Source organism: Lottia gigantea (assembly GCF_000327385.1).
Source record: "Lottia gigantea unplaced genomic scaffold LOTGIsca_3, whole genome shotgun sequence".
NCBI lineage: Eukaryota > Metazoa > Mollusca > Gastropoda > Lottiidae > Lottia > Lottia gigantea.
Window position 1 is genome coordinate 5,425,397 of NW_008708986.1, and position 27,678 is coordinate 5,453,074.

Below are 27,678 nucleotides of genomic sequence, written 5' to 3' on the forward strand. Positions count from 1 at the left end.
GGTATAACTACTTGGGTGTTCAAGTATTCTGTTTACCAGATGGTCATTGGTCAATGTTTTTTTCATATCATACCCAAAGATTCTTAGACGGGAAATTAGAATAGTGCAAGTAGAAATCATAAGGGCCTTCGATATTCGAATCTTTGTACATGTCTTCAGTAAAAATGCACCTAATTTCCTGTAAATCCACTTTGATGTTTCAAAATATCTTTTTCGCAAGAGGAACATTTCCCGAAGGAAATGCTGGTAATCTAATGGTGTTGATCTGTCAAGTTGAAGATCAGGTTAAGCTGAGATAAGCCATTTCTTAACCATTAGTGACCTTGCATAAAAACTGCTTTTACATGAACGTGAGGTTTACAATATTCATCTAAGTAGTAAGAAAAAATATCTTTGATAATTTCTTGTCACAGGAAGAAAAGTTTGCTGTTGTAATGTGCGTGTTCTTGAAATTTCTAGTACATTTGTATTTTACGTAGGCCGTTGTTACAGTTCCACTGAAAGGATGTTATTAAAACTATAAATATGTTGTAAAAGTATTCCAAGTTTCATTCTTTGAAAACAATTGTCATTTTTAAGATGTTCTATAGAATAATAGCGTGTAATGGAAGCTAATTATATACAGACTGGCTGTAAATTAAAATTGATGATGAAAGAAAGGAAGGTAGAAAAGACTCTGGATTGAAACTGTCATTTACACAAGTGAAGGGATTAGCGGAGCTGGAAATAGCGTGAAGTTAGAAAATACTACCACTTCGTCCTTATTGGACAGTGGTTTGACATAAAGATTTTAATTGCTCCGGACATTAACTTGGACCATCCGTGTTTGATATTTCCGTCATTAGTTCATGACATTAATATTAGTAAATTTGGAGTAAGAGGTAGTTAATTTATAATACAGTGACCGCTTAGTACATCGAATCTTACAGTGAATGTAAGACAGATATGTCAATGTTGGGTCGTACAGGAACTACAGTTCGTAAAAACCGGCGTCGATCATCCAGTAATTCCCGTTCTGGATCTGTATCACGAAGAGGATCTGCTCCAACTGTTCTTACACCCTCTCCAAATCCAAGTCAAGTAAACCTGACCGTAGACTCTATAAGTTTACCAAGATCCAGTATCTCCTCTGTTAAAAGTGTGGCTTTTTATTTGGGCACAGACCCACCAACTACGTCACGCGGAGAAAAATTACACATACAAAAGGTAAGGCACTTTGAATACATTTGTTGGACACAGTGCATGTGTAAGTAACTGATTTTATTTGGTACCGCTGTTATCTCTATTCCAGTGGCGTTTCTGTTCTGTTAGGTGGAGGTCGAATTATTTAAATAGAATTGACATGGCTCACACGCGTTTCTTTCCCGAAGTATAATTTTTATACGCCCACATTTCTTGTAGGCGCGATAGAATCTACAGTTTTTATCCGATCTTGATGAAACTTGGTATGCATGTATATACTTATGAGATCTCGGTCAAGTTCGAAATTGGTATTAATTGGATGACCGATTTCAGAGATATTGCCCTTGACTTATTAAAAACACGCCAAATTTGGCTTGCAGGCAAATAGAGACTACAGTTTTTATCTGATCTTGATGAAACTTGATATGCATGTATATACTGATGATATCTCAGCCTGTTCGAAATTGGTAATAATCGGATGAATGGTTTCGGAGTTATTGCTCTTGACTTAGAAAAAACGCGTCAAATTTTCCTTGTAGGCGCGATAGAAGCTACAGTTTTTATCCGATCTTCATGAAACTTGGTATGAATGTATGTATTAAATGAGATCTCGGTCAAGTTCGAAATTAGTAATAATCGGATGAACAGTTATTGCCCTTGACTTTAGGCACGATAGAGACTACAGTTTTTATCTAATCATAATGAAACTAGATATGCATGTATATATTGATGAGATCTCGGTCAAGTTCGAAATTGGTGATAATTGGACGACCGGTTTCAGAGTAATTCCCTTGTGAGTAGAGGTAATGAGACATTGTTTGAATTTGATGATAATTTGATTTACTGTTTCAGGTTTTTGCCTTGACTTATAGATGATATTAAGATTACTTGAAAATTCATTATTAATTCGCTAAGGATTTTGTTATCATTTCTGACAGCTGGTAGTGGGTGTATTTTACCTTGTCTGGCAAGCTATCCTTTTAACATGTGAAAGTGGTTAGGCGAAGGCTATTTCGGGGATGTCTCAGCTGGCTGTACTGTACTGTACTGAAGTTCAAGAGCCAATTCTGACATGGTGCAACGTCCATCCCCACCTTCTCACGCTCAGTTGATTCAATCAGCAGATGGTCTTGTTTTGTGATAAACCGGGTTGACCTTGATGTCCATATTAACTTGTGTAGAGCATAACAAAACGTGACAATTATTTGATTTGATTAGAAGCTGGTAAGAATCTGCTTCCTGTTTTATCTCTTTTTTTGAAATTACTTACATGTGGTTGAAATTTCCGAAGTTAAACAAAAGCGCTATTGATTTTACACAGTTTACGTTCTTACTTGATGTGAATAGCAACATCCGGCTTGGAAAAAATGCAACACAATTTCAATAGAAATAATGCACGTAACATACTAAGGTTATTAAACGTTTCTATGAGATCGTTGAACTACATTTTATAGCAAACCAGAAAATTGTCAAAGAGGGAATTATGATACAATGCAATTTTACTGCAATGCAACTCCTTTTCGATAAGGACCTTTTTTCCGAAGCTAATGTCCTATTGGTTACCTGGATTTCCGTCGCTCGTTTACATTTCTTGTATGTACAATGGAGATTACAGTTTTTATACAATCTTGATGATATTTTGTATACATGTATACGTTTATGAGATCTCGGTCAAGTTTAACTTTTGTAACAATCGGATGAACGGTTTTTGAGTTATTGCCCTTGAGTTAGTAGAAACGCGTCATGATAGAGACAACAGGTTTTATCTGATCTTAATGAAACTTGGTATGCATATATACAGTGATGAGATCTCGGTCAAATTTGAAATTGGTGTTACTCAGATAAACGGTTTCAGAATTATTGCCGTTGACTTAATAAACACGCGTCAACTGCTGGCTTACAGGAACTATAGGGACTACAGTTTTTTTTTATCTCATCTCGATGAAATTTGGTCGGCATGAATATATTGAGGTACGTTGATGAGACATTGTTCATGTTTGAAATTGGTTATGTTTTGAATGAACTGTTTTGAGGTTTTGCTTTGACTAAAAAATGTTTTTATGATCATTTGAAATTCATTATAAAGTGACCAAAGACTTAGTTAGCATTTCTGACAGCTGGTAGTGGGCATATGTTACCTTGCCTTTCAAGTTATCTTTACAATATTATTCTTTAAGTTACACAACTTTCTGATCGATGTATCTAACTTAAGACAGATATACATTTAGACATTCTTTTCTTATTGTTTATAAAGGATTTAACAATAATGCATAGAAATCAACAAAATGTCAAACTAACTTTTGTATTAAATAAGGTTGTTTCATGGCACACATTCAAATGAACCACAAATATACTTTGAAAAATGTCATGACCACGAATATGGCTTCCCACGAACATAATTGACAAAGCACTAAAATGATTTCAACCTATTTTGGTCTTTGAGTCCGTTTACGGTGTCGTAAATGTCACACCGTACGTCCTTTTTAATTGTCGTAGTGTATTAAGCAACAATATTCAGCAGACAGTGACGTATTTATCATTTATTATTTATTGTAACTATTTCTGATATATTGTATTCCTTGAGCCTTCTTGAACCATAATTATTTCACAAGTTTTTCATCAAATGTTTCTAATAATAAAGTAATGAGTCTTCGAGACATTTCTCTATTTGATGTATTGAAAAGGCATGGCACGTATTGTATTGGCATATAAGTTATGAAAAATGTACTTACGTCTTTAACGACTATTGTCTCGTTTTTTATAACCATAATGGCAAGGTGGGTGTCTTCCTTTTGTTCTGTTTACTTAATTTCTATAATAATCACCCAAATTACCCACTTAGCAACTGACAGTTGTTTATGGTTTGTAGCAAATACTAGAATTTCCTTTTGTTTAAGGTTGTTTTCTTGCCTGAGCAAAAGCTCGTTTCAGCTGCAGTTTTAATTCCCATAATGACCCTCAGTATTAAGCACAAATACATTAAACTTTTATAACTCAAGTCCCTCATATGGAAATGTTACAGTATACTTTGTATGTGTGTTAAGTCTGTTGTAAGGAGGTTTTCTAAATTTTGTTATGTGTATCGGACTGATAGCATTAATTTGCACCATTCCAATTTTCAATCAGACGTCTGTGGTTTCTGCAATTCTACTAAAACTGTGTTTGATGGCGCCATGAAGGTTCTTCTAGATTTTATAATCTCATTTAATTCAAACTGTTTCATATTTGCCTTTCGACGAGGTTGGCCTTAATGCAGTGTCTTTCTCTGAGTCTTAGTCTGAAGTTTATGGCTATGCAACACTATATACCCGTCATTCTTAGGTACATTACACTTCATATTATCAATGTTATGTCCACCTATACTTTATCGTTAACAAGGAAATAGAAATAGTAGAAGCTCGAGAAAGGAGGCGTATCAATACTCCAAATAGAGCTTCTGAAAATGGCCTTTATTTTTCTGATAGTTCGCGCTGGTACTCTCGGGGTAAAGTATGATCTTTCGACTGTTTTTATCATAAAATAGGCGAATTCGTGTGCTTTCAGTGCACAGCTTGATCAAATTAATACGGAATAGACATGTAGGAAGTAGACCTGTGCCTTATTAACTTATTCACATTTTATACACGACAAACTGCATGAAACTTGAATTCTAATAATCTAAGAAAAAATAATAGAAACCTAATCAAGCAACAAGAAGAAGACGTTTGTTTTCATGTCTGGTTCACGCATACTTTGTGTTAGTCTATCAAGCCTTTTCAAGGAGCAAGTAAACTAACTAGAACAGGTTTTGATTAATTTGTTAGAAATATGACAAAATATATTTATCTCTTCGCTCGAATAGGTAACGTAAATCCACACAGCTTTGTTGCAGCGTTGATAAATGAAGAAATCACATTAAAACATGTTGGTTTTACAATGTCTTGGGTCAGAAATGTCCTTAGTGAAAACATGAAATTAAGTACACCGAGGACCCTTTTAGTTTTGTCAGTGATATTTTTGTTTGTTTATATTTTAATGGTATATTTTAAACGGCATAAATCTCTCAAAGTTTATATTATTTGAAAGTCTTCCTTATATAACTGCATCTTCGATATCATTTAGTTTATTGTTCCGTACCATTTGTCACAAACGTCTTGTCTTTCTTGTATTATACTCCCATAAAATAGCTTCAATTACTTTCTTAATTGCTTTGATAAAACATCAATATACTTTATGCAATATTCATTATTAGAATTTCGATTCTTGAGATATTTTGTGTCATGTTTTTCTGTGGGTTATTGTGTTCGTCACGCATGATCTGACGAAGTTCTTTGCAGTCAATTTGTGATAATCTATGCATGTATACCCATGTCACCTGCATGTTTCTTTCTTGATTGTTTTGATAAAACATCAATATACTTTATGCAATATTCATTTTTAGAAATTAGATTATTGAATTATTTGGTGGGGTGTTTTTCTGTGGATTATGGTGTTCGTCATTCATGATCTGAAGTTCATCTACAATCGTCAAATAATTGATTACCTTTGCAAATATCTCACCTGTATGTTCTTTCTTGATTGATTTGATAAAACATCAATATACTTTATGCAATATTCATTATAACCATCTAGATTGTTGAGATATTTTGTGTTTTTCTGTGCATTATTGTGTTCGTCATGCATGAATCGGGTCAATTTTTTGTACAATCGCATAAAGTCATTTTTTTTTATAACCTCTGCATGTATACTCATGTCAACTTCATGTTGATAACTTCTATGACTTTATAATTGTTGGATGGATTGTTTGGTACCAAGTAACATTACATAATGACTAAGAATTAATTTCATAACAAAACACTATGTTCTTGTCATAATTGATCGATGTGGAATTACGGTACAAGTAATACCTTTATCAAGAAAGTAAGGGAGTACATTGAAGAACAGTTGACTGACTCTGTGGATCGTTAAAGGGGTAGGTTCGTTATTTTCGAGGGTTGATTTGGGTCTTGAATGTATATATATTTCTATACATGTCAAAAATGGCAGAGTCTTAAGAAAAGACGAGTCGTCTTTTTCTATTTCAAACGCTGATTATGCTGGACACACATGGATTTAAAAGAAGAAATTTCGACTGTGAACTGTTATTAACTGATTAGGTTATCTAAAGAATTGCCGTTTCGAAGACTAAGATACGATTGATCAAACGAATGGCGAATCTGTTACTTTAAGGTCAAAGTAGATATCAGGAAGTTATGTTGGAAAGTCACTTCTAGTAGTGATCAATGCCGGGTGGAAAAAAAGAATAGAACGCTCTGGATCAAAGGCCTCCGCATCATTGAGTTTGTATGAAACTCACTGAGGCGTAGTGACTTCCTTGATTGTTATTTTTGTAAAGTCTAACTTGATTTCGGTCCAAGAAGAAATATGATTAATACCTTGTAGTCTCAATCAATTTAATTATCTTATAGACTTGATTATGCCAGCATGCAATTGTATCGGGAATCTGTGACAGTTGAATAGAAGAATACAATAAGGGATGTGAAGATGTATAATATAGCCAAATTGAATTTATAGATTCTGATGTCTTGATCAATGAATGTCGTAATTAATGTTAAAGGTAGAGCTGAGACTAATTATTATTAATTTCCACCATGGCTATTCAAATCTTCAATAGGTAATATAGATGTCTGGTACATGATTTTTGACGTCAGCATTTCGAATGATAACGTTGGAGAATATTATGAACGGATAAACTTTAAGACTTAATCTGGTGGACAAGTTAAACATATAAATAGGTAATGGTGTCGAAAACACAAGTTGCAGAAAAGAGAGAATGTGTTTCTAGTGATGTGTTATCAAATCACAATATTGATATTTCCATTGTGATAACACATTGTATTACAACACATGCAGAACACTTCTCAGGCCTTGGAAGATGATTTATAATAAAACACATAAATGGTTAACGGTGTCAAAAACACAAGTTGCTGAACAAGAGAGAATGTGAAGTATTATCAAATCAGAATCTTTTTGTCAAAATATTGATGTTTCTAATGTGACGTAATATTAAAATTTATATAACAACACAAGAACAAAATAACAGTATCCTTTTATCAGGCCCTGGAAGATGATTTCATGCATATAAACAGGTAACGGTTTCAAAATCACAAGTAAATGTGTTTCTAGTGAAGTAATTCCAAATACAAGAATCTCATAACAAAATATTGATGTTTTCATTGTGGCGAAAATGCATTAAAAATTTATATATATCACATGCACAAATTAGTAGTATCTAACATTTCTGTAGCAACAGTCTTTATCTATTGGTAATTTTTCCGGACATTAATTGGTTTCGCATTATTTTTTCCAAAATTACTTGCGAATTTTATATTGATATATTTTGCAGTAAGGAATCGCTCTACAGAATCTAAATCTCTTACTAATTCCAATGACTTTTGATTTCCACTTGTTGACTGAGGTAGATTGTCTGTCAAGAACTTCAGTAAAAGTGATGTTACACAAACTGGGAATTTAAGATAAAAAAGTCACCAGATTAAGATTATGTCATGAACAAAGTTGATCTCTTCGGTTATAATCCTAAATCCCTTCCAATTCTTATTGATTTAGTCTGGTTTCATCTTCTAGCTCATCTTATAGCAACCTTTATTAAGTTGATATAGCAGGAATTTCATTAGTCCGAAACATCTGCCTCTACTCCAGCCGATGATGGAGCACCGACACCAAGCTTGTTTTTTTTTATACCAATTGTATTTTTTTTTACCCAAATTCAAATCTGATGCAACAATTTCAATATTCATATATTATATGTACCAACATATTCGCAAACATGCGTTGTTTGTTACTTTGGAGATCTGTTATTAAGCCACAAACGACTAAGTTTATCTCTCATGGTAATTTCTAGCCGTTCAGTTCACCTACTTGGACAAAGGCGCCATGGGTTATGACTTGGTCTGAGTCTCTGGATTATCATAATAGGACAAAATTTCAAGGTTATTAGACTTCGCCTAGGCAGTTGTTTTACCTGGTGAACATCGCAGGGGCCATTTGGGTTTCATTTAGACGTGTTACATAAGTATCAGTAGTGCAACACATTTATATGTGGGAAACTACGCATTGCTTCTTCACTGCACAGCTTTCATATAACTCTTTTGTTTCAATTTCGCTTAGTAGAGAGGTCAAATGGGCATTTTCAAAGAGGGGTATACGGGATCTTTGGCTCTTTGGGCCCGAGTCCACCTATTTGAGAAAAGATGACATTAGCTATACAGGGTTTCCCAGACTGTCCAGGGTTTCCCACAGTAAATGATTTCACCTTATGGAAAGAATATCGGCTTCTTAGATCAATGATAAGACGACTGATACAATACAAAATGTGGTCTACTCTTGATTTAGCCATTGCTCTTACGTTAGCCTCCTTAAAATCTTCGAAAAGAACTTAATTATGTGTATTGATGAGATGTGATGAAGTCTATTAACATCCTTCAGTATCGCTCTAATAGTCTCAAGTTTATATTTAAAGTGATTCTAGCGTGATCTAAAAACGCAATTCGCATTTCTTTAATGAGCATCAATTATGACTTGAGAGTTGTTCTCAGCTATATTTAGTCAAATGTGTCATTTCTCCAGGGAGTCACGAAACTAAAACAGTTTGCAATTGCTTTAATTCTAGTTATCGCTCATTGTTTAAAGTTTTATATGCCCATTAGGCTGTGGAGGAGAACATAAAATGAATTGAAACTATCTCAAACCTTCCGATTTCAGAACGTTTTTAAACTGTTCAAACGCTTGTTATAACATATCTGGAATTTATTTGTCGATAGTTATTCAGTCTTATCTTGACAATGGCTACCTGATCAAACTAAAAAAAAAAACACAATCTGTGTGCCTTAAGGAAAATCAGAATCGAAGGTCACATTTATCTATAGACAATGATATACAGACTTTTGCCCAAAAATAAAATAAAACTGTGTTGTTATAATTAATTCCTGTTATCATAATGTTATTATAGAATGCGATAACATCAGTGCTTCCAGATGAATAACTCGGATATTATACTGAAAGTAATTAAATACCTTTTACCACTATTAGTTCTACACCACACGAGTCTGGCTTGTACGTTGTCCAAACTGTGACATGTAGAAATTAACCTAATATTTCCTTTGTGGTGTCATATGCAGTGATGACATATAATGATTGCTAAATATACATTAGGTCAACCTAAATGTCTTTGGACAATTTTCAATGAAGATAAATAGTGAACTCTACTCCGAAGCATCTGCCTCTATTCCATCATCTGGTGGATACTTTGACAGTTGTCGACTAGAGAAGAGTACTAAAACATATACCCTGTTAATTGGAGATTTATCACACCTTTCAAGATGCGTTTTTTCTGACACAATATTGAATTACCTTTAGGATGACTGTGAATTAATGTTGGGCATCACCGTATCACAAAACACAATGATAAATGGTCAACCTTGCAGTATCTTACCTAACCTTTCACCCTATACCACTCACAGCCGTCACTACCTGTGGCTCATTTCTGAACGACTCACCTATTGGGCACTTCATTGGGAGCTGATCCATGGTGTGAGATAGCTGGGAGTGACTCTACCTCAAGCCATCCTTTGCATTTCAACCTATGTGCATATAGGTGTGTGCTGTATGTTTACATGTTTATGTATATGTCAATGGTGTATCACAATTAACCGCTCAGTGAAGGTTGGTTTAATGGGGTAAATGCACCAAACAACCAAAACTTTGGACTCTATATTTTCAAACTTTCGCATAGAGACCAATGATGGTATAACTGAACTGCAAAAATATTCTTCTTTGCAAATATATCTGGGTTTTGCAGATCCGGGATATCTAAATAGGCTTAAAACCCCCGCCCATTTTACAGGGCCTAGTTTTTCTGTCTCTAAACCAGCCAAACATCTGTTCAAATAGCTTTCAGAGGCTGAAATAGAAACAGATGTTTCGGTCTAAGAGAACTCGTATAATCTTTTTTCATTTGGATGACATTATAACTTATTGTATTGCTCAAAACTAAAAAGATGTATATCCTGGTTAAATTTACTAGAAATAAGATTCTAAAATCTACGATGCTTACGGCTTTTCTTACCATCTGTCACATATATTAAGGATTCTCAATCTTCTAAGTATTTCAGTAATATCACATCGTTTACATACAGATGTACAATATGTTTACATTTTATTGTATAAATACAACCCAGAAACTCATAACGTATTAACACATTGATCATAAAGCATGCATTATTCAACGTACATAATATGATTCATATAGGACTACTTTGTAATACCAAATACAATTCAAGGATATTCACACAAAACACTTAATGCCTTCAGCTTATTGACTATGTCACAGAACTTTGGAGAAAATAATCAATTAACCATCAAAACACCATTTACAAAAGACAAAATTCACAAATCGTCAAATTAAATAGTTTCACCATTATTTGGAATATAACCCTAACTGGGGACTGGTATTCTGAAAAGAAAATAGGCCTACTATACAGTTGGCGTTGTCAACACTTTGGTATTAATAAGGATGAATCCACTGTCTGTTTTTTTCTTACAAATCTGCCTTACTTCACCAGAAGTTACTCAAACGTTCAATCAACAGAAACAATATAATATCAAACTCTTATTTAATTGTGCTTTCATTTTGCTGTATTTCAGAACACATCGCCATTAGAGAAACAGTTTTATGATAGTACCGTAATATGGCCTGGTGTAGAAGAATGTGAACAGAACTATTCTCTTATGAACTCTATATGTGAAGCTGGTTCCGAATCATCAGGACTTTGTGAATTTTTATATCGTGCCTTTACCATCATTAGCACAACGTGTAAGTAGTCATAATATGGTATGATCTGGCACCATCAGTGCAATTTATGGATTAGAATTAACATTTGCATACACAATCGTGTACAACTACAGTTTTCGGAAATTCGTTGGTGAATTGAAATTTGACGAATTGTTAACAATGCGTAGAATTCGATTTACCAACAATACGCGAAGACAGTAGGTAGCAACTTGGAAAAACATTAAAATTTAAAAGCACATGGCGTCCAGAATGCCAACGAACTTCATATGTGAATATACCACCTGAAAAGAAGTCACGCACCAAACACAAACGCAAATAAGAAACTATCGAAGGCAGTGATTCTTTTCCCATATATATAAGCTTACTGAAATTACGATTCTGATACAAAACTTCGGTATGCAATATCTATTCGCATTATTCTAGTACTTCTATGCATAAATCCTAACGCGTTATTAATTAAATGTGCCAATTTACAAAATAGTATCAGACATCAAGGACACTCTAATGCAACATTTCCCAATCCATGCTATCAATTTTGTGAAATCTCAGTATTTGGCTTAATTGTGATCGACAAATTAGGGTAATTGCTATTGTAATTGATCCTATAAGCAACACAATATTGGATACTTACTGCTGATGGCTTCCGATAATTCTATACCAACAATTATTGAATAACTATTGCACGATTATATCAGCCAGATAAGAAGAATTTTTTTAGCATTACTTCATTGTACCTATACTCTATATGTATATAAATTAATTTTTCCAGGGCCAGTAACTGTTTTATTAGTGATCCTTCTAGCCTTACCCCTTGTTATGACATCTATTGGTAAGTAAGCTCACTGATCTATACAACAAACTACAATTAATTTCTATTTTACTCTTGTATTTTGTTATAAAAGCCTTTTACAAATTAGTATTTTAAGAGTTATGTCCCATGTAACAAATAGGTACCATTTAGCTTTTGTAAACACTACAGTAAGGAGTACGGCCCTTAATTCTTGTGAACTGACAGCTAGAAAAAGGTTCCAAAATAACTCGATGGTGGGTTAAGAGCCCTATATGAGACGGTTAGACCCTTTATACACCAGGGCTTTGTTCTATGTAAATGATTTCTAACCCCTTGTACCATTTACTTACCCTAGCAATTGTAATATATTTGGTTGCAGTTGCACAGCATTTGGATTTTATAAATCAAATTGATCTCGACCTCTTTTAGTGACCAGAATGTTTTCTCGCTGTTTACAATGTAAGATGTCGTCGAACTAACTTAGCAGGGATATAGTCTTGTAAATAGTTGCATTACCAGCATTTAGAGCTCAAATTCAGCTATTTAGAAATAAATCCAATGCAATGTTCTCCCGCGTTTCAACTTAAACTTATTGCGTCAATTTATAATGTCTATGTCGTTACTTCCAAGGCGTTACACCTCCTACGTGCATTCATTACCGAATTGAGAGCGGCATTGGTAATATTTGCATGACGTCTTTAAAACGGCTATATTTATTTAAAGTCTATTCGTAAAATTACAACTTTATTTTGATTGAATATTCCAGGTGTTAACTACCTCCACGACTGCCCTAAAGAACCTAAACTGCCCATATATCAAGTAGTTGGTGGAATATTTGGTATTATCAAAGTATTATTTTTATTGTGGAAACAAGTCAAGAAACATAAAGACGATGTTGGTGAGGTACACGACGAAGATGACCTTGGAACAATGATTCGAATGACCAACATAGCATTAAATGTGTTTCTAACTTTATGGTTTATATTTGGACATTATTGGTTGTTCAGTATCTGGAAACCACAATTTGAGGCGCCCCTTCACGAACCTAGAAATTGGTGTGATCATACTGTGTTCTTTTTTACTTTTTGGCAGATTGTGATCTGTCATACTATTATTGCCTGTTTATTGGTGGTTGTGATTATTTTATTCTACTGTTTCTGTTGTCTTAAATGTTTAATGGATGAAAATAAAAGCTGATATTCAACACTTATTACTGGGTGTTAGTAAATTGGTAAAGAGAAAACATGTCCGATCCGGTAAAAACAAAGTAGTAATGAGTTCGCATTATGGCCTATACCCTGGTTTCACAAAATGATAACTTGCCAAGCAAGGTAATATACCCCCACTGGCAGCTTTGATTTTAAATAAGAATATAAATTTTGGCAGTACAGTCTAGTAACCTAATTTCGTGCTAACCTATTTTTCGTGCATTTCCGGAAAGGATTAATAATGTACATGTGCGACCTCGCGTGACCTCCGCATTTGCTTATGGGTTTTCTGTACAATGTCAGCTAGTAGAATGAATCCAGTAGTTTTAAGCAAGGTAAAATGTATCAATGTATACTTTGACAAATACAAAATGGCGGATTTTAGTTATTACCAAACGTCAGCATTTTTTATAATCCCAAGCGGTAATCGGAATTTTAAGTGTCGTCTGCTAGAATGTAGTTCAACGAATGAAGTTACGTGCGAGTTGGTTGCTAATGAAATATGGGTCAAATGGTCAAATATAAATTCATAAAGAAAATCGAAACAAACCAATTTTAATTATTTTGTAGAATATCTGAGGAAACATCTATGACATAAATTTTTTTTTTTTTTTTTTTTAAATTTGACGAAATTCGGTGTTGAATCCTTATATGCACGAAAAAAGGTTACACCACTGTACAGTAACAATCACCAGTATGAACTTTTAGTTATAAATTTATTTCGACCTGGTTTTTTTCTTGTGATAATTTTGTCCAAATATTGTAAAAATTGTATCTACTAGAGTGCTTACGAGCTAAAAAATTGGAAACATTGTGAAGAATAATGCTAATAACTCATATAGCTGAAAATATTTTTCGGACGGACACAGTACTGGTGACGCCAATATACGCTCCACATTCCATGTAGGCGTATAAAATGTAGACAGTCATAATATTTCCTAAGAGCTGGTTTTAACACGTAAATATTCTCTTCTTACAAACACAGGAAACGGATCCTGATTTGAAAAGGTTCTAATTTTCTATTCATTTCTTTCTCAAGACACTCTGAGAATGTTGTCATTTTTGTTTAACATCGCCGGATGTGCATTAATATTTTTGTCTTTACTTCTTAGTATAGTCGTAAAACGACACGAACTTTCTGGGATGAAAACATATACGCAATAACATTCCTTTTTGAGGTCGATTCAGTGTCACAGATACTTCCCAGATACAAAAAGGGCTGATATTGTTTATGTTCGGAATCATACCTAGGTACTTCTCTTTGTTCAAATGTTATTGTTCTCTCATATTGCCAGGATGCACGAATGCTTTCACCCTTTTCCTACATAAGTTTACACCCAGGAACGAACACATAGGTAAAAATTATAAGAGGTACTAAAATCTCTCATCGTACATCAGTCTCACTCGAGGGCTAAGCGATCCGAATTATTGTAGTTTGAGGTGTTCCAAAAGTGTAAGCGAGTTGACGCCGATGTTCTTGTAAAATGTCGTTTCACGTTTGAATCAAACTATTCCCCTCAAATACAATAAGTAAAATCTTATCATATATTAGACAATTTATTTATGTGTACAGAATCTTTTTTATGTTATATATAGCATTCTTGTATAAAATATATTTACCTCAAAAATATCAATTTAAGATAACCTTAAACTATTAACAGAATAACAGAAAACAGAACAAATAATAACAAAAATACAGGTAATTATCAAAATATATATCACAGTCTATAGTATCCATTATCATTAGTATAAATTGAAAATTATAAAGATTATATAGTGAATTTAATAACACAATTTGGACGATTGTTTGAACTTGTCATTCTCAGAAAAAAAATCGACACTGAACAGATTGTGCCTATCACACGAATAAAATAATATTGATATAAAATCATTAAATTTCTCAAGCTCAAATCACTAAATGAAGACGATAAAAAAACAGCGTCAATTTTTTTAATATAACAAGAGAAATAACTCGATATATACAATATAAAGTCATGATTCGAAGGCCATTACTACATTTTATAATCTCCAATAGTAAGTAACAACACAACTTGAAATATGGTGAAGTTTGTAATTCGCCATGAAACAATTCATACAAGGTTATCACGCAAATAAATACATACTTAAAAAATTACATTAATGTTTGAATTTCTCTGGACTTTTTGAACGAGCTCGTGTCGAACGACTGCGACTTCGTGATTTCTTATCGTCAGCAAAACTAATGGATTTATTTGGGTTTCTGCCTCTACCTTTAGTTCTAAAATGAGATTGAGTTTTTTCACGAATGACGTATTCTCCAGTTTCTCTGGGCGAATCCTCACTTAGTTCAGTTGCTTCACGAAATAGCATGTTCTGTTTTTTCCTATGGGCCGGTTTGACAGGCGAATCATCATCCTTCTGACCATCTTGCACGGCACTAATTATTTGGTTTACCTGAAACGAAATAAATTAATAAATTCTGTACTGTAGAAGGCCATGGTTGTATAGATATTTTAGTGAGTGTGCTCGGTGTTCATCTACAATCGTTTTTGAGGTAATTTACGTAAATTGTATCAAAATTCAACACCATCAGCATATACCAACGGGAATACTTTGTAGGCTTTTAAATATGCAGCATGGAACAATAGTACAAGAAAATGTCAATACAAAAATCAACGCAGTCGCACATCTATAGATATTGGTAATTTTATGGATCACATATTTTTCTGCATGGACTGAAACAATTGCGTTTGCAAATTGTAATCTCTGGCACATGCGAATACAATATTTTGTAGAATATAAAGATAACAAATATAGAGATATTTGAAAATCTGTGATCAATAAAATTAACTATATCTAGTTTTAATCGATGAGGGAATACCACAAAATAAAGACACACAGGTTACATACCCAACGGAATAAAGCACCAACACCAGGACTAACAGAATACGCCTCAGCAGCTGTGTGATCTTCTATTATTTCTTGAGCTCTAGCAGCTATAGATGGGTCGATTTCGTCTGGATCTACCTCATGAAGTCGACTATGCAGACCGTATTTACCAGATACTACACATCTTTTCTGACACTTTTTCCATTTCTGCACAAAGAAAATGCGTCTGTGCTATTGATAAAGCAAATGTCAGACCCGTATGTTTCCAAAATATAATGTTTTCAAAATAGAAAACCGATTAAAAATAGTATCCTAGGAATGTGATATAATTGGGAAATACATATAACTCCGATAGCTATTGTATTATTCTAACCAATTCCAATGGAAAATCTACAGAAAAACGCCAAGACAATGTGATATAAATGGGAGATGACTCCAATAGTCATTCTCTTACCTTTGTATTTTTCTCTGGACAACCTATCAGAAGAAGCATGGCAACTACGATCTGATGGACGACCTCTGGCGGACGACTATAGCTTCTTATCTCAGCTAAAGTCTGAACATCAATAGTAGGCGAACGATTGTGATAATGTATGGTAGTTTTATCAGCAAGTTGTATTCGTGATCTTGCTTGAGACACTTCGTAAGGAATTTCACTGACATAACATTTGAATTCTATTTCTTCTAATGTCTTTTGTAATTTAGGCAGATTCCTGTTTTTCAAGTGAGTATTCAAATCTGGAAAAAAAATATTGTGCAAAGATAAAATAAAAATTCGAATGGTTACATAACATAGTGTGGATCTGTCGAGTGCAGGGGCAGCTTTTTCTGCTCTTTTCATTGCAAACGTGGATACATGAAGCTTAATGTCTGCACTGCGACGATTTGTTGCCATTGATTCGGTCCTAACGAAAAACGTCTCGTGCCAACACCTTAATATTTTACATCCCTACTTTTTCAAGCAATAATATGAAAATTTACCATCTCTTAAATTGATAACATCCAACATCCGTTCAGCTTGTATTAATTCTTTGGTTTTACGATTCTTCGTGGCTTTCCAATCATCTATAGCTCGAATTAGCTCCAATTTATCTTTTCTTCTTGTAGCTGCTCGTAATCGGTTCATGATCAATTGGGTCTTCATGGCTAGAAAAGGGTGATAAGTAAGATTAAACCACCTTTTTGTTGATCAACCTTGGTAATGTGATCTAATCGCGATAGATTTATGTTAATAAAAAGAATGTGTGTTTTCAGATCCACATTTTCAGTATGTGTTGATGTGAGATGCTCTCTCAATTTAGAACAAATTCTTCTCCTACACCAGTTGACCACACCCCTGACATCCTAGTCCCACATCCCCAGGGGGTGAAAACACCCCAGGTAGGGAACCGGGGATCTATGTCGATAAGATTTTTTAACAGCTGTCCGGTAAGGGAATTCATTTGCAATATTAGGACTAAAGATATTATAATAGCGTAATAAAAGTAAATCTTCAACAAGTAGCGTTTAACTTGTGTATACGAAGACTGTCGAGCATGTACTTCTACACAGGCACAAAGATAACTCGCGATGGGTCATTATCTACTGAACTTACCAGGATCACCAAAACCACATATCAAGACATACCTTTAATTTGTTTCTGGTCATGTTTCTTCTCATCCTCTTGTTTCTTCTTGAGCTCTTCAAACTCGACCATTCTTGTCTGAAAAAAGAAAATATATACAGCCATGGTCTAATTTTGTAAATTATCTTCTGATTCAAATGTATTCATGTATCCTTGCTTTATTTATCGGAACTTGGGAAAATCATTTACAAAATATTCTGTCTTTAAACTCAGGCTAGTTTTGGTTTTGAAAAGCGGGTTAGCCGATATTGAGACTTAAAGCGTGGAATTTGAAATATATAATCAAATAAGCTCTGACATGCTACCTTTACATTGCGCCAAAGAGAGGAAGAAGTTTGCCTGTGTTGTATTCTAGGGTATATAATTTGGAACTGTTAAAAAACATACCTCCCAACTATTATTAGAAACATCACTTCCCTCGTAATCCTTATCATTATCAACATCACTAGTTTCACTTTCAGATGTTTCTTCTTTCTTTGATGGATTAGTTGAGGAGCTATCAGACTTGGAGGAACTAGCAGATTTAGTTCTCCGTCTATGTGATTTGGGAGATTTAGCAATCTCGGTTTCAGATGAAGACGCAGCATCGGTAGCAGATGCTGATATGTCAGCTGATGACGCGTTGTCGTACTTTGACCTAGACTTGGATCGGTTCTTAGTCCTCTTATTTTTATCCTTACGACGTTCTGACTTGTCCCGTCTATCTTCCTTGTCTTTATCTGTATCTTCTTTCTCCTTATCTTTACCTCGCTTATCTTTATCTTGCTTGTCTTTATCTTTATTTCGTTTGTCCTTATCTTTCCTACGTCTTTCCTTATCTTTCTTAGAGGATCTCGATTTGGATTTATCCTTTCCGGATCTGCTATTGGTGGAGTCTTTTCGCTTTTTACTCTCTTCTAGGGATACCTCACGAACAACAGGTTCATCAAAGACTATATCTGAAATTCCGTCATCTAATTCATCTTCAGCCGGGGCTTCTTCCTCAATCTGAGGATCTACCCATTCACCTGTTTCTTTTAGATTTTGTACTCTTTGTATGGCAGACTGATAGTATTCCTTCTGAATGTTCTCCATCTCCGTCATCTCCTCTCTGGATACAACCTAGAAATATTTCAATAGCATTCATATTTAATAATGGATAATCGATAATTGGAAAGTCCAAGAGCATCTAGGAGCCCAACTTGAGATATAATTGAGTCACAGTTGGAAATAAAATGTATCGGCCTTATTCAACATTGATAAATGCAAAAATCACCTAAATCTTTCTGGTTTTGGTAAAAACAATATATTGGTTCATTGATATTTTCATTTAATTTTATTTTTGTTGTGAAAATAACAAATTAGATATATAGAATCTCTAAGCAAGGAAGCCTGATTGACAAGATAAGCATGTCCAGCTGTCATCCACCACAGCAATTCATTCAGTTCATTGACATTGACCATAGACTTGTGATTCAAGGCAAGGCAATCCGGCCAATCGGGTTTATCGTGTTTTGTTTGCATAAGTCAGAGTTTTCGGACTATTTAAATGGCGGCTGTATGGTAACTAAGGAGGAGGTCTGTTTGAGAATTAATTAAAGTCTCCCAATGCTTAATGAATAGTTAAATGAAGTTTATTTAGGTCAGAAGTTTCCTTTCTCGTTAGTTACTATAAACAATTCATCAAAATAGATCTGATCGATTTCTTGCAGACCGTAAACAATGCTATAATGGATTAATATAATCTAGTATAGTTGCAATATACTACAGTCAACTATGATATATGCGATTCATTATTAAGAAACGGTATTTCATATTTTACGTCAACAGATACGGAACAGATTCAGATAGTAGAGGAAAAGATTTCTGAAAAGTTATTTTACCAAGAAAGTCGTTCCAATCATTGTATTCGTGGCATTTACAAATTTCACCAAATCAAATATATTCAACATGTAATTTCTTTTAACTTCATATTCCCGATGGAAAAGGCGTTGGTGGCCACAATGAGCATAAGTTCAACTAAAGAGTTATTCATTTGGGCATTATATTCTTAATAATGACTCTTTTAAAAAGCTGGTATTTTAATGTAGTTCAAAAGCTGCAATTTGGTGAAAAGATGTCTAATATATCTTATGAGGTCAAAATATATATTGGCTTTAATACTTTATAAATAATCCTTAAGAGAAAAGTGTTATAGTATTTCTGGGCCACCAGATATATTGAAGTCTTTACAAATCTCATAAAGGTTAATCGAGTGGAAAAATATTTCATACATGTGCACAATAAGTATATATCAGGTGCATTTGTATTGTCATTCTCTATACGGTTAATACTTTAACTCTGTTTTATTAAAATATTGATATACAATAAACCAATAATCGTTTAATTAAATGTGACTACGCCCTTATCGTCCGTGTTATATAAAGTGTTTTATATCGGTATAAATTTTAATCAAAGTTAAGTTCAATAAACTTTTAGAAAAGAGTTTATGTAGTTATTATTATATGATATAATGTACGTTCATAAAGAGTGAATGTTAAAATGGGTGATCTGACCCAGTGCTTTCACTTGCCGATTACTCAATGTTGAGAAATGCCTAATATAATGGTCATAAAATGTCAAAACTGAAACAATTTTGGGGGAACTCAAATATTGCTATTTGTTTTCTAGTTCAGAAAGAAAATATTTTATTTTTCCTCAAACAATACGAAAATAATACGATTTCTCCAAAAGAAAATATCCAAGATTCTTATAAAGTCAAAAATTATCCGTTTTAGTATAAATAAGATCTGGAATAATTTTGTAAGTACCAAGATCGCAAAGCGTCGAATGTAAGGAGTTTTGTAATTGCTCTTAAGATAGTTTCTTTCAGATCACCTCAGTTGTAAATGTCAAAGTTCAAATAAGGATTGGCAACGCATAGTTTATGGCAGACACATAACGTATTATGTCATTAGAAAGTGGTATCAATAGAAGATATGGGTCGTTACTACAACAGAGTACAATAATCCCTGGTACATAGCCATTATGAGTTTTAGTGCACACAGTCGCGAAAAGAAACTGTCTAGCTGTACGACCCTCAGGGCTCGCCTTCGTGCACTAGTTAAAATATGACACAATGGCTATATGGTGAAGTGGTCCTATTGAAAAGTTACTAAGCTGAATAGTTGTCAATAGCTGGAATTGGGTTAATTATTGAAATGGCAAGTAAAAACCCCACAGGTCAAGGTGATCTGGAACTCATACTGCTCCAGATCTATGGCTTCCTGGATACACACGTATTGTCAAATATTTTGACGTAAACTAACATTCCATACTTTATTTTAAAGAAATCTGTTTAATGTTGGGAATTAACTGGCATTTTGCATCCTACTTTTCTGCAGATACGTAAACTAATTAATCCTGATAAAGCTGTGTAGTATGCCAGTTAAATAGGCCTTTTTTCCCAATTGTCTTCAGGCAACATACAGATCCTTAAATTTACACATCAACCCAGTGACCTTCATTAATAGGGAGATCGGGTTCAACTGATATTTGTATGAAAGGCCCCGAAAACATGGACGATGTGGGGAAATAAAACAGATTTAAACTTACCTTATATTGAAGTAAAGAGAACATAGACTTGGAACCATCCTCTATAGAAGCATACATTTTCATCAAGTTACCTTCCAAACCAGGTTCAATAGAGATATCGTTACCCCATAGACCATCCTCAGTCTTTTCTAGATGCTGCCAAGCGCTATTCCCAATCAAACTCACACGAATTGCGTCAGGAACGTCCACAACGAACTTGACAACAGTGCCAGCCACTAAATATACTTCCTTGGGAGAAAGGAGTCTGTAGTATGGAGTCCAACTTGCCAGAGATGTAGCATAAGGGAAGCACCTTTCACGGGGCCAATTACAAAATACCACAGAATTATAAACAGAGTTTACTTGGTCACCCTGGTCGGGTAATATTGCATACAGAGAAAACAGATAAATTCCTTGTTGAGGGAAGTTTAACCTAAATGTACCCATCAGACCAACCAGCGACCAGGTGGTATACTCATGCATGGCGGTTTCTTCATCACCACGACACAATTTAAATTCTGGAAGATAATGTACGTTAGGAGCTAAATTAATTTTTAGTTTCAGTTTCCCAGTTTCTGGACAATCCAAAATACACATTTTAGGACGAACATTTTCCATGTCAAGCTTTTTGAAAAATTTGTTTGTACCCACCAAGCCATCATCAATTTTTGGATAAGGCAAAAAGTCTTTTGGTACGTCCTTAATCGCACGAACAAGATATGTACAAACATTTACAAATACCCCTTCCTCCTCTTCGTTCCTGGCGAAAATTTTCAAAGCATAATCACCTTCTTTAGGAACACGGATATGAATGTACAAAATCTTATCCTCATATCGATGAATCACAAAATTGGATAATTCAGAAGAAGATATATCTCTATGAGTTAATGTATGTAGAATATCCAGAGGGGTTTTCATTTCGAACTCAACAACACCTTCACCATTTTCTATTATCACATCTCCACCAGGATGTGTCACTGGTTTTAATCCTATAATGTAACAGTCAGACCCCGGACCCCATTCTTCGCGGTCGTTTTCTGTGTATGGTTCAGAGTGGAAGGTCCGAGCACACTTAATGACATAACTTACGATACCACTGCTTTTTTCTGAGGTATCCCATCCGTTGCGTCCATTCACTTCCAACACGTACGTCCCTGCTTCTGGAACGTTCACTCTAACGGTAAAATATCCAGTTTTCATGTCACTTTCAAGATACACATAATCTCTTAGTTCCTTGGTACTTATATGTTTATGAGATTTTCCTTCAACCTTATAAAACCCACAAGCCAACTTTCTAATTTCGGATTCAGGAGACCTAAACAGATATTGAGCTTTGCCTTGCTTTGCCTCTGTAATAGATTCATACTTCTCTACCTCTTCAAATCCAAGAATAAAATAATGTGGCTTGATGAAAGGCAGATATGTGAATTCCGCATACGAAACTGGGCGAGGTAAAAGCTGGTAATTCTCTTCGTCGGGTAAATTCGAAAACACGAACTGCTCTGGATCCGTTAGGAAGTAGAAGTCTAAAATATCATTTATGGGAGACTTTTTGCTTCCAAACATCGATTCAGAACTGCTCTCAGAGTGCAGTGCCATACCTAGATTCTCCTTACTATCTTTATAGATAGCTGCTGCCTTGGCGACATCTACCAACCTCCATGACTGTTGGATCACGACCGTTGACCAGGCGGTAGTTGTCGTCTCGGTAACAACGTTTGATGGTTGTTCTATATATTCTCTTGAAATACCCTCTATAGTTTTACATTCAATTCCAGCAACTCTGAAATATGTGATAAGAATTCTAATAACAATTGGGTTATTTTCCAAAGAACCAATGGTCAACGCTATGACGCATGGACTTTATGATTTAAGTCGTTGCGATGAAGTCCATCGTGTATAAAGCTACAAGGATATTTGAATCTGATGGCTGTCGCATAACGACATTAAAGGGATTGTAAAGAGGTTTTCTAAACTTTTTAAGTGTATCAGGGACACTGAAAGCATCACTTTGAACCATTCCAATTTTCATTCCGATTTCTGTGGTTCTTGCAATTCCACTCAAACTAGCGTTTTATGACGTCACTAGAGGGGAGCTGCCGGAAGCAACTATCAATATAATATGCGTCAAGTGGCGTCATAAAACGCATTTAATGTCGTTATGTGACAGCCTTCAGATTCAAATATCCATGTAGAGGATAGCACATATCAACAAGGATTACACACAGCCAATAAATATTCTAATTGGAAACATTAATATTATTAAAAGATTTGAAAAAGTAGTTTTGTTTTGGAGAGAGTTTGGGCATATAATCACCTACTTGCACATCTTCTGGAAAAGCTCAGCGTGTGATATTTCGTCATCTTTTATATTCTGAAGAAATTCTTCTACATTATACTGAGTTTCATCTTGATCATCATCCGTAGCTGAATCATCACTTTCTAAATCAACAGCATCTAAATCAGTGGTAACTAACCACACGAATATAGCTCGAACTCTCTCTATACGGCTGCTTCCGGCTGGTTTTATTAGGAACCTCGTCATTTCTGCTAAAGATTTATCCATCATTTTCTTTGGAACCTGAAATCAAAAGAATGATTTGGAATTTTGACACTGAACAATAGAAGTGGTAATTAATGGTAAATCACTAGAAATGCTATCTTGGCGGGTGATGTTACTAGATAGAAAATGCTTTTTTGTGGGCACCGTGTTTAGTCTAGGATGATTACCGGTTTTATATATCGTCAGCGTGTGAATATTGACTTGTAATGTGAAGGATTTCGAAGATCAGAACGCAACGTTGATGGTGTAGGTTTAAGGGAAGGCACTATATACCAGATTAAATCGATTAAACCTTCATTATCCAGGAGATATCTCAGACATATAAAGATTTTATATTTCACTGTTGTAATATAATTGTTGGAATTACATTTCAACGAACGTCGATCATATATAATTTCACATAAACAATATTAGTTACGTTTACTGGTTGATACGCCCCGTCGCAGAGTGTCATCATGGTGTACTGGAAGTCTGAGGTAACGTCCAGCGTTATCTGCCAACCCGTTTCGGAGTACGTAATAGAGCTTAGACTTAGAATACCGTCATTTCTTGGTGTTATTTACTTTCACTTCATCAATAGTTAAAGAAATAGGAAAAGATTGGTAAAAAGATAGCATTGGCGTATATACGTAAATCATTAATAATTCAACTTGAAACTGAATAGCAAAGCGACCTTTTCTTTTCCATTTTGTTTCTGGATGTTCTTCTTTAGGATATATTTTTCAGTCGCAAGAGCAGACCTTGAACTCAAAGGGGTTATATGAATATAAGTACATTATCAATTTCATTTTTAAGTGTATTTAATGCATTTTCTTCATCTGTCATGGGGTTCAGAAAGGCATCCTAAAGCTTCAAATTATACAAGAACCTTTAAACGCGAACATCATCCAAACCCCTTCAAAATCTTTTTGAAATATAGGTCAAGATGCTTCGTCAAATGTTTTTTTTATGTATAAAAATCGGAGAAATTACGAAACGGAACATCAAGATTTGAATTTCAATCAGACCGCTCGATATTAGTGATTACGGAGTTTTTGCATCATCATCATCATTATTAATATGCTCTTTGTTAGATTTATTGTATTCATTTCCCAAGCGTATTGTGATAAATATCTATATAATAATAATTATTCTCGCTTCACTGCGTTTATTGATTGAATGGTGTCATTATATGTAAACTGTTGTTACAAACGAAACAAGTCTACTTAAAATTTCATATTGTAAAATTCGAAACAGCCTTGAATTGAAATGCATATAAAGTGGAAATGGAATTACACGATCAAATAATGATACGATCAAATCTTTATCGGAGATTAAAAGGCATCATTAAACTGGCAAACAGAACAATTTCTAATTTATTGCCTTACTTAGCGTAAGAAATGTGACCCAAATAGTCATCTCTTTAGTATATAAGCAACTAAATAATTTCCAACAAATATTATGAAATCAAGCCAAAATTTAGTTACGACTAATATTTCAACCGTTCTACCAGCTAACACTAAAAATTGATAAACAAATCACATGGAAACATGCTGTCCTGGTTCCAAAAATATTACATAAAATATTTTTCTTGCAAATCATTTATGTGTTTTATTATGGGTTTTGATGTTTTGATTGAATACAGTGTATCTTCAAAATATTTTTACATCGTAAATTTTGGGATATCGTCGTAAACATGACAAAGTAATTTCGATTGACCCATAAAGGTACCATGACCCTGTCTAACGTGGTTATCGTCCTATAAATAATTGGATAAATATAAAGGTCTGTTTACTTACCCTACTGGCATGCAAGTCTATGGTTGTAAAATCCAACGATTTTAATAATTCAGCTTTCTTGGTGGTCGGTGGGCTAGGAATTACAATGTTGTTCTCATCTTTGGGTATAGCAATACCCATATCCAAATACTCCTTAAACGTTTTCTCAAAAAGAGTTACTGAAGGTATCTCCCGTAGGTAACCACTTCTGTCCATTCTCATGGATAGACGGTTGTAAAAATCATCAGCATCCTTCACAGGATCGGTCGAACTAATACGAACTCGTTTTTCTGGGCTAATTCTGGACCCACCTTGTCCTTCTTCATCGGTACCAGAGACTGCTTCTCCACGTTCATCAATGATGATGTCACCCTGCTCTTTATCACTGGTTTCCACAGAATGGGTCCTGGTAACACCATTAGATAGTGTCTCTGAGGGCTCTTTTGATGAACGATTTGAATGCTTGCCCGCATCTCCATTGGCCTGAGCTGCAGGATATCTCACACCGGTTATAACTCTATTAGGTGCGGCTTGTGATTCTATGCTTTTCTTACGTTGATGTGCTTTATCTTGTGATGTTCTATACAAATACTCCATTTGGACTATATCTGTGGAATACTTCCGTTCTCTGGAAATTTTACGATTGTTATCTTTATTCTCCTGCAACTCCATTGCACTTACGTTGGTTCCCATTTTTCTGTTATTCTTTGGCTGTGCTGTTGTTTTTTTCGTTGTATTTGAATCCTTGCTTTGTTTGCGTCCCTCCACTTTCTTGGTTGACGTCTTGGCCGACGCAGAGTTTTTAAAATCGTTCTCTGGCTTTTTGCTTTTGTTTCTTTCCTTTTTCGGTCCTTTACTTACACCAACATATTTGTTTTCTTTTGCGACCGAATTTTCACCATTCTCGGTTTTTACAGCTTTTGTCTTTGGTGGTCCCAAATTTTCCTCACTTGCTTTATCTGTGACCTTACTTTCCGGTTCCTTGATCTGATCCTTTGTTTTCTCTGGTTGCTCGGTATCTATGACATTCTCGTCGTTTTTGACCGGGCTATCTTTATGCCGAAGTAAAGGTGTAGACGTTTGATTGTCTGGAAGTGTAAATGGAATGGAATCGGAATCGTATTCGGACGTATTCGAAATAATGATTGACACTTCACTTTCTGGACATAATGAAGACTGCGTTGTGTCCTTGGTATGAGTCTTCAAGATTCCATTTGGTACTCTCTGAAAAAGATAAATACAGAAACTATAGAATTGGGTATATAGGAACTGCAATTTAAAATTAGTACCGATAAACTCCACCATCTACTGCTTCATTTGTACCCCTAAATCTCGCTGTTCTTGTATCAGTGAACCTTCCACCTCACCAAGTTCTGTTGAGTAGTCATCATATCGTGTCAAGTAAATAGACAAATAAATTCCAATAGGGTCACGTACTTGACATGATTTGGACATATCGCCAGATCTTCGAAAATGTCTGTTTTTAGACGGCATGGTTAAGCTTTATCTAATAGATCGACCATAAGGCGTTTTTCACTAATCAGATATTTGTTATAGCTACCAATCTTTAATACGTGTATAAATGAATGGTATATTGTACTAAAATGCAGGGTCGATCCTTTTTTCGCTAAAAAATTTCACATGTAGATTCACAAAAAAATCTAGTAGTTCAGAGGTTCAAAGTTAAATGGGGTATAGTATGATATATGCAGTATGGTATGTCCATTATTATACCACTTCGTACATTAAAATGTCGTACTGACCCATTGTCTTGAGAAATATCTTAGAGACGGTCAGTCAACAAAAAATGAATAATACCTCTCATTCATTGAAATGTAATTAGATTTAACCTTTTTCATAAGGTATTGGAAACGTTTCTTTGTTGTGTTTCTATACCACCTCTTTGTAAGAGCTTATTTATTAATACCACACAATATGTAAAAGAAAGGTCTGTTAGCACACCCTTAAACGCCCTTACACATGCTAAGACAAACAAGAAATATTTAAGAATTTGAAGATGCAATTAAATTAACCAACAACGTGACATATAAGCATTGGGTGGTTCCAAGTGTAATAAGTTAACGTAAACAAATTGACAATTGACCATCTGATTTTTTAATTTTAGATTGTAACACCTATCCACACCCCCAACCAAGTCTTTTTGTGATTTTAAGCTACAAAATCCTGACATGTAAGGACAAAAGAGCAATGTTCGAAATATGAAAAATTTGTTTTTTCTTATGTACAATTTTTCACACTGAATCCAGAGCTTGAATAAACCAAT

At 34.6% G+C, this 27,678-nt stretch overlaps 2 protein-coding genes across 2 annotated transcripts; one reads left to right on the forward strand and one right to left on the reverse strand.

The window, feature by feature from the left end:
- Window positions 1-945: 945 nt before the first annotated feature.
- On the forward strand, window positions 946-13,019 carry LOTGIDRAFT_153480 (hypothetical protein; the record flags this gene model as incomplete). The annotated part of the gene is made up of 4 exons (XM_009057365.1): window positions 946-1,206; window positions 10,885-11,053; window positions 11,802-11,861; window positions 12,589-13,019. 4 exons carry the CDS (start codon window positions 946-948, stop codon window positions 13,017-13,019), a joined length of 921 nt encoding a protein of 306 aa, XP_009055613.1.
- Window positions 13,020-15,166: 2,147 nt separating this feature from the next.
- On the reverse strand, window positions 15,167-26,888 carry LOTGIDRAFT_153481 (hypothetical protein; the record flags this gene model as incomplete). Its single annotated transcript, XM_009057366.1, has 10 exons — window positions 15,167-15,463; window positions 15,920-16,105; window positions 16,353-16,636; window positions 16,880-17,044; window positions 17,525-17,600; window positions 17,910-18,623; window positions 21,096-22,857; window positions 23,396-23,655; window positions 25,416-26,618; window positions 26,718-26,888. The coding sequence occupies 10 exons, from the start codon at window positions 26,886-26,888 to the stop codon at window positions 15,167-15,169; spliced, it is 5,118 nt and encodes a 1,705-aa protein (XP_009055614.1).
- Window positions 26,889-27,678: the final 790 nt, after the last annotated feature.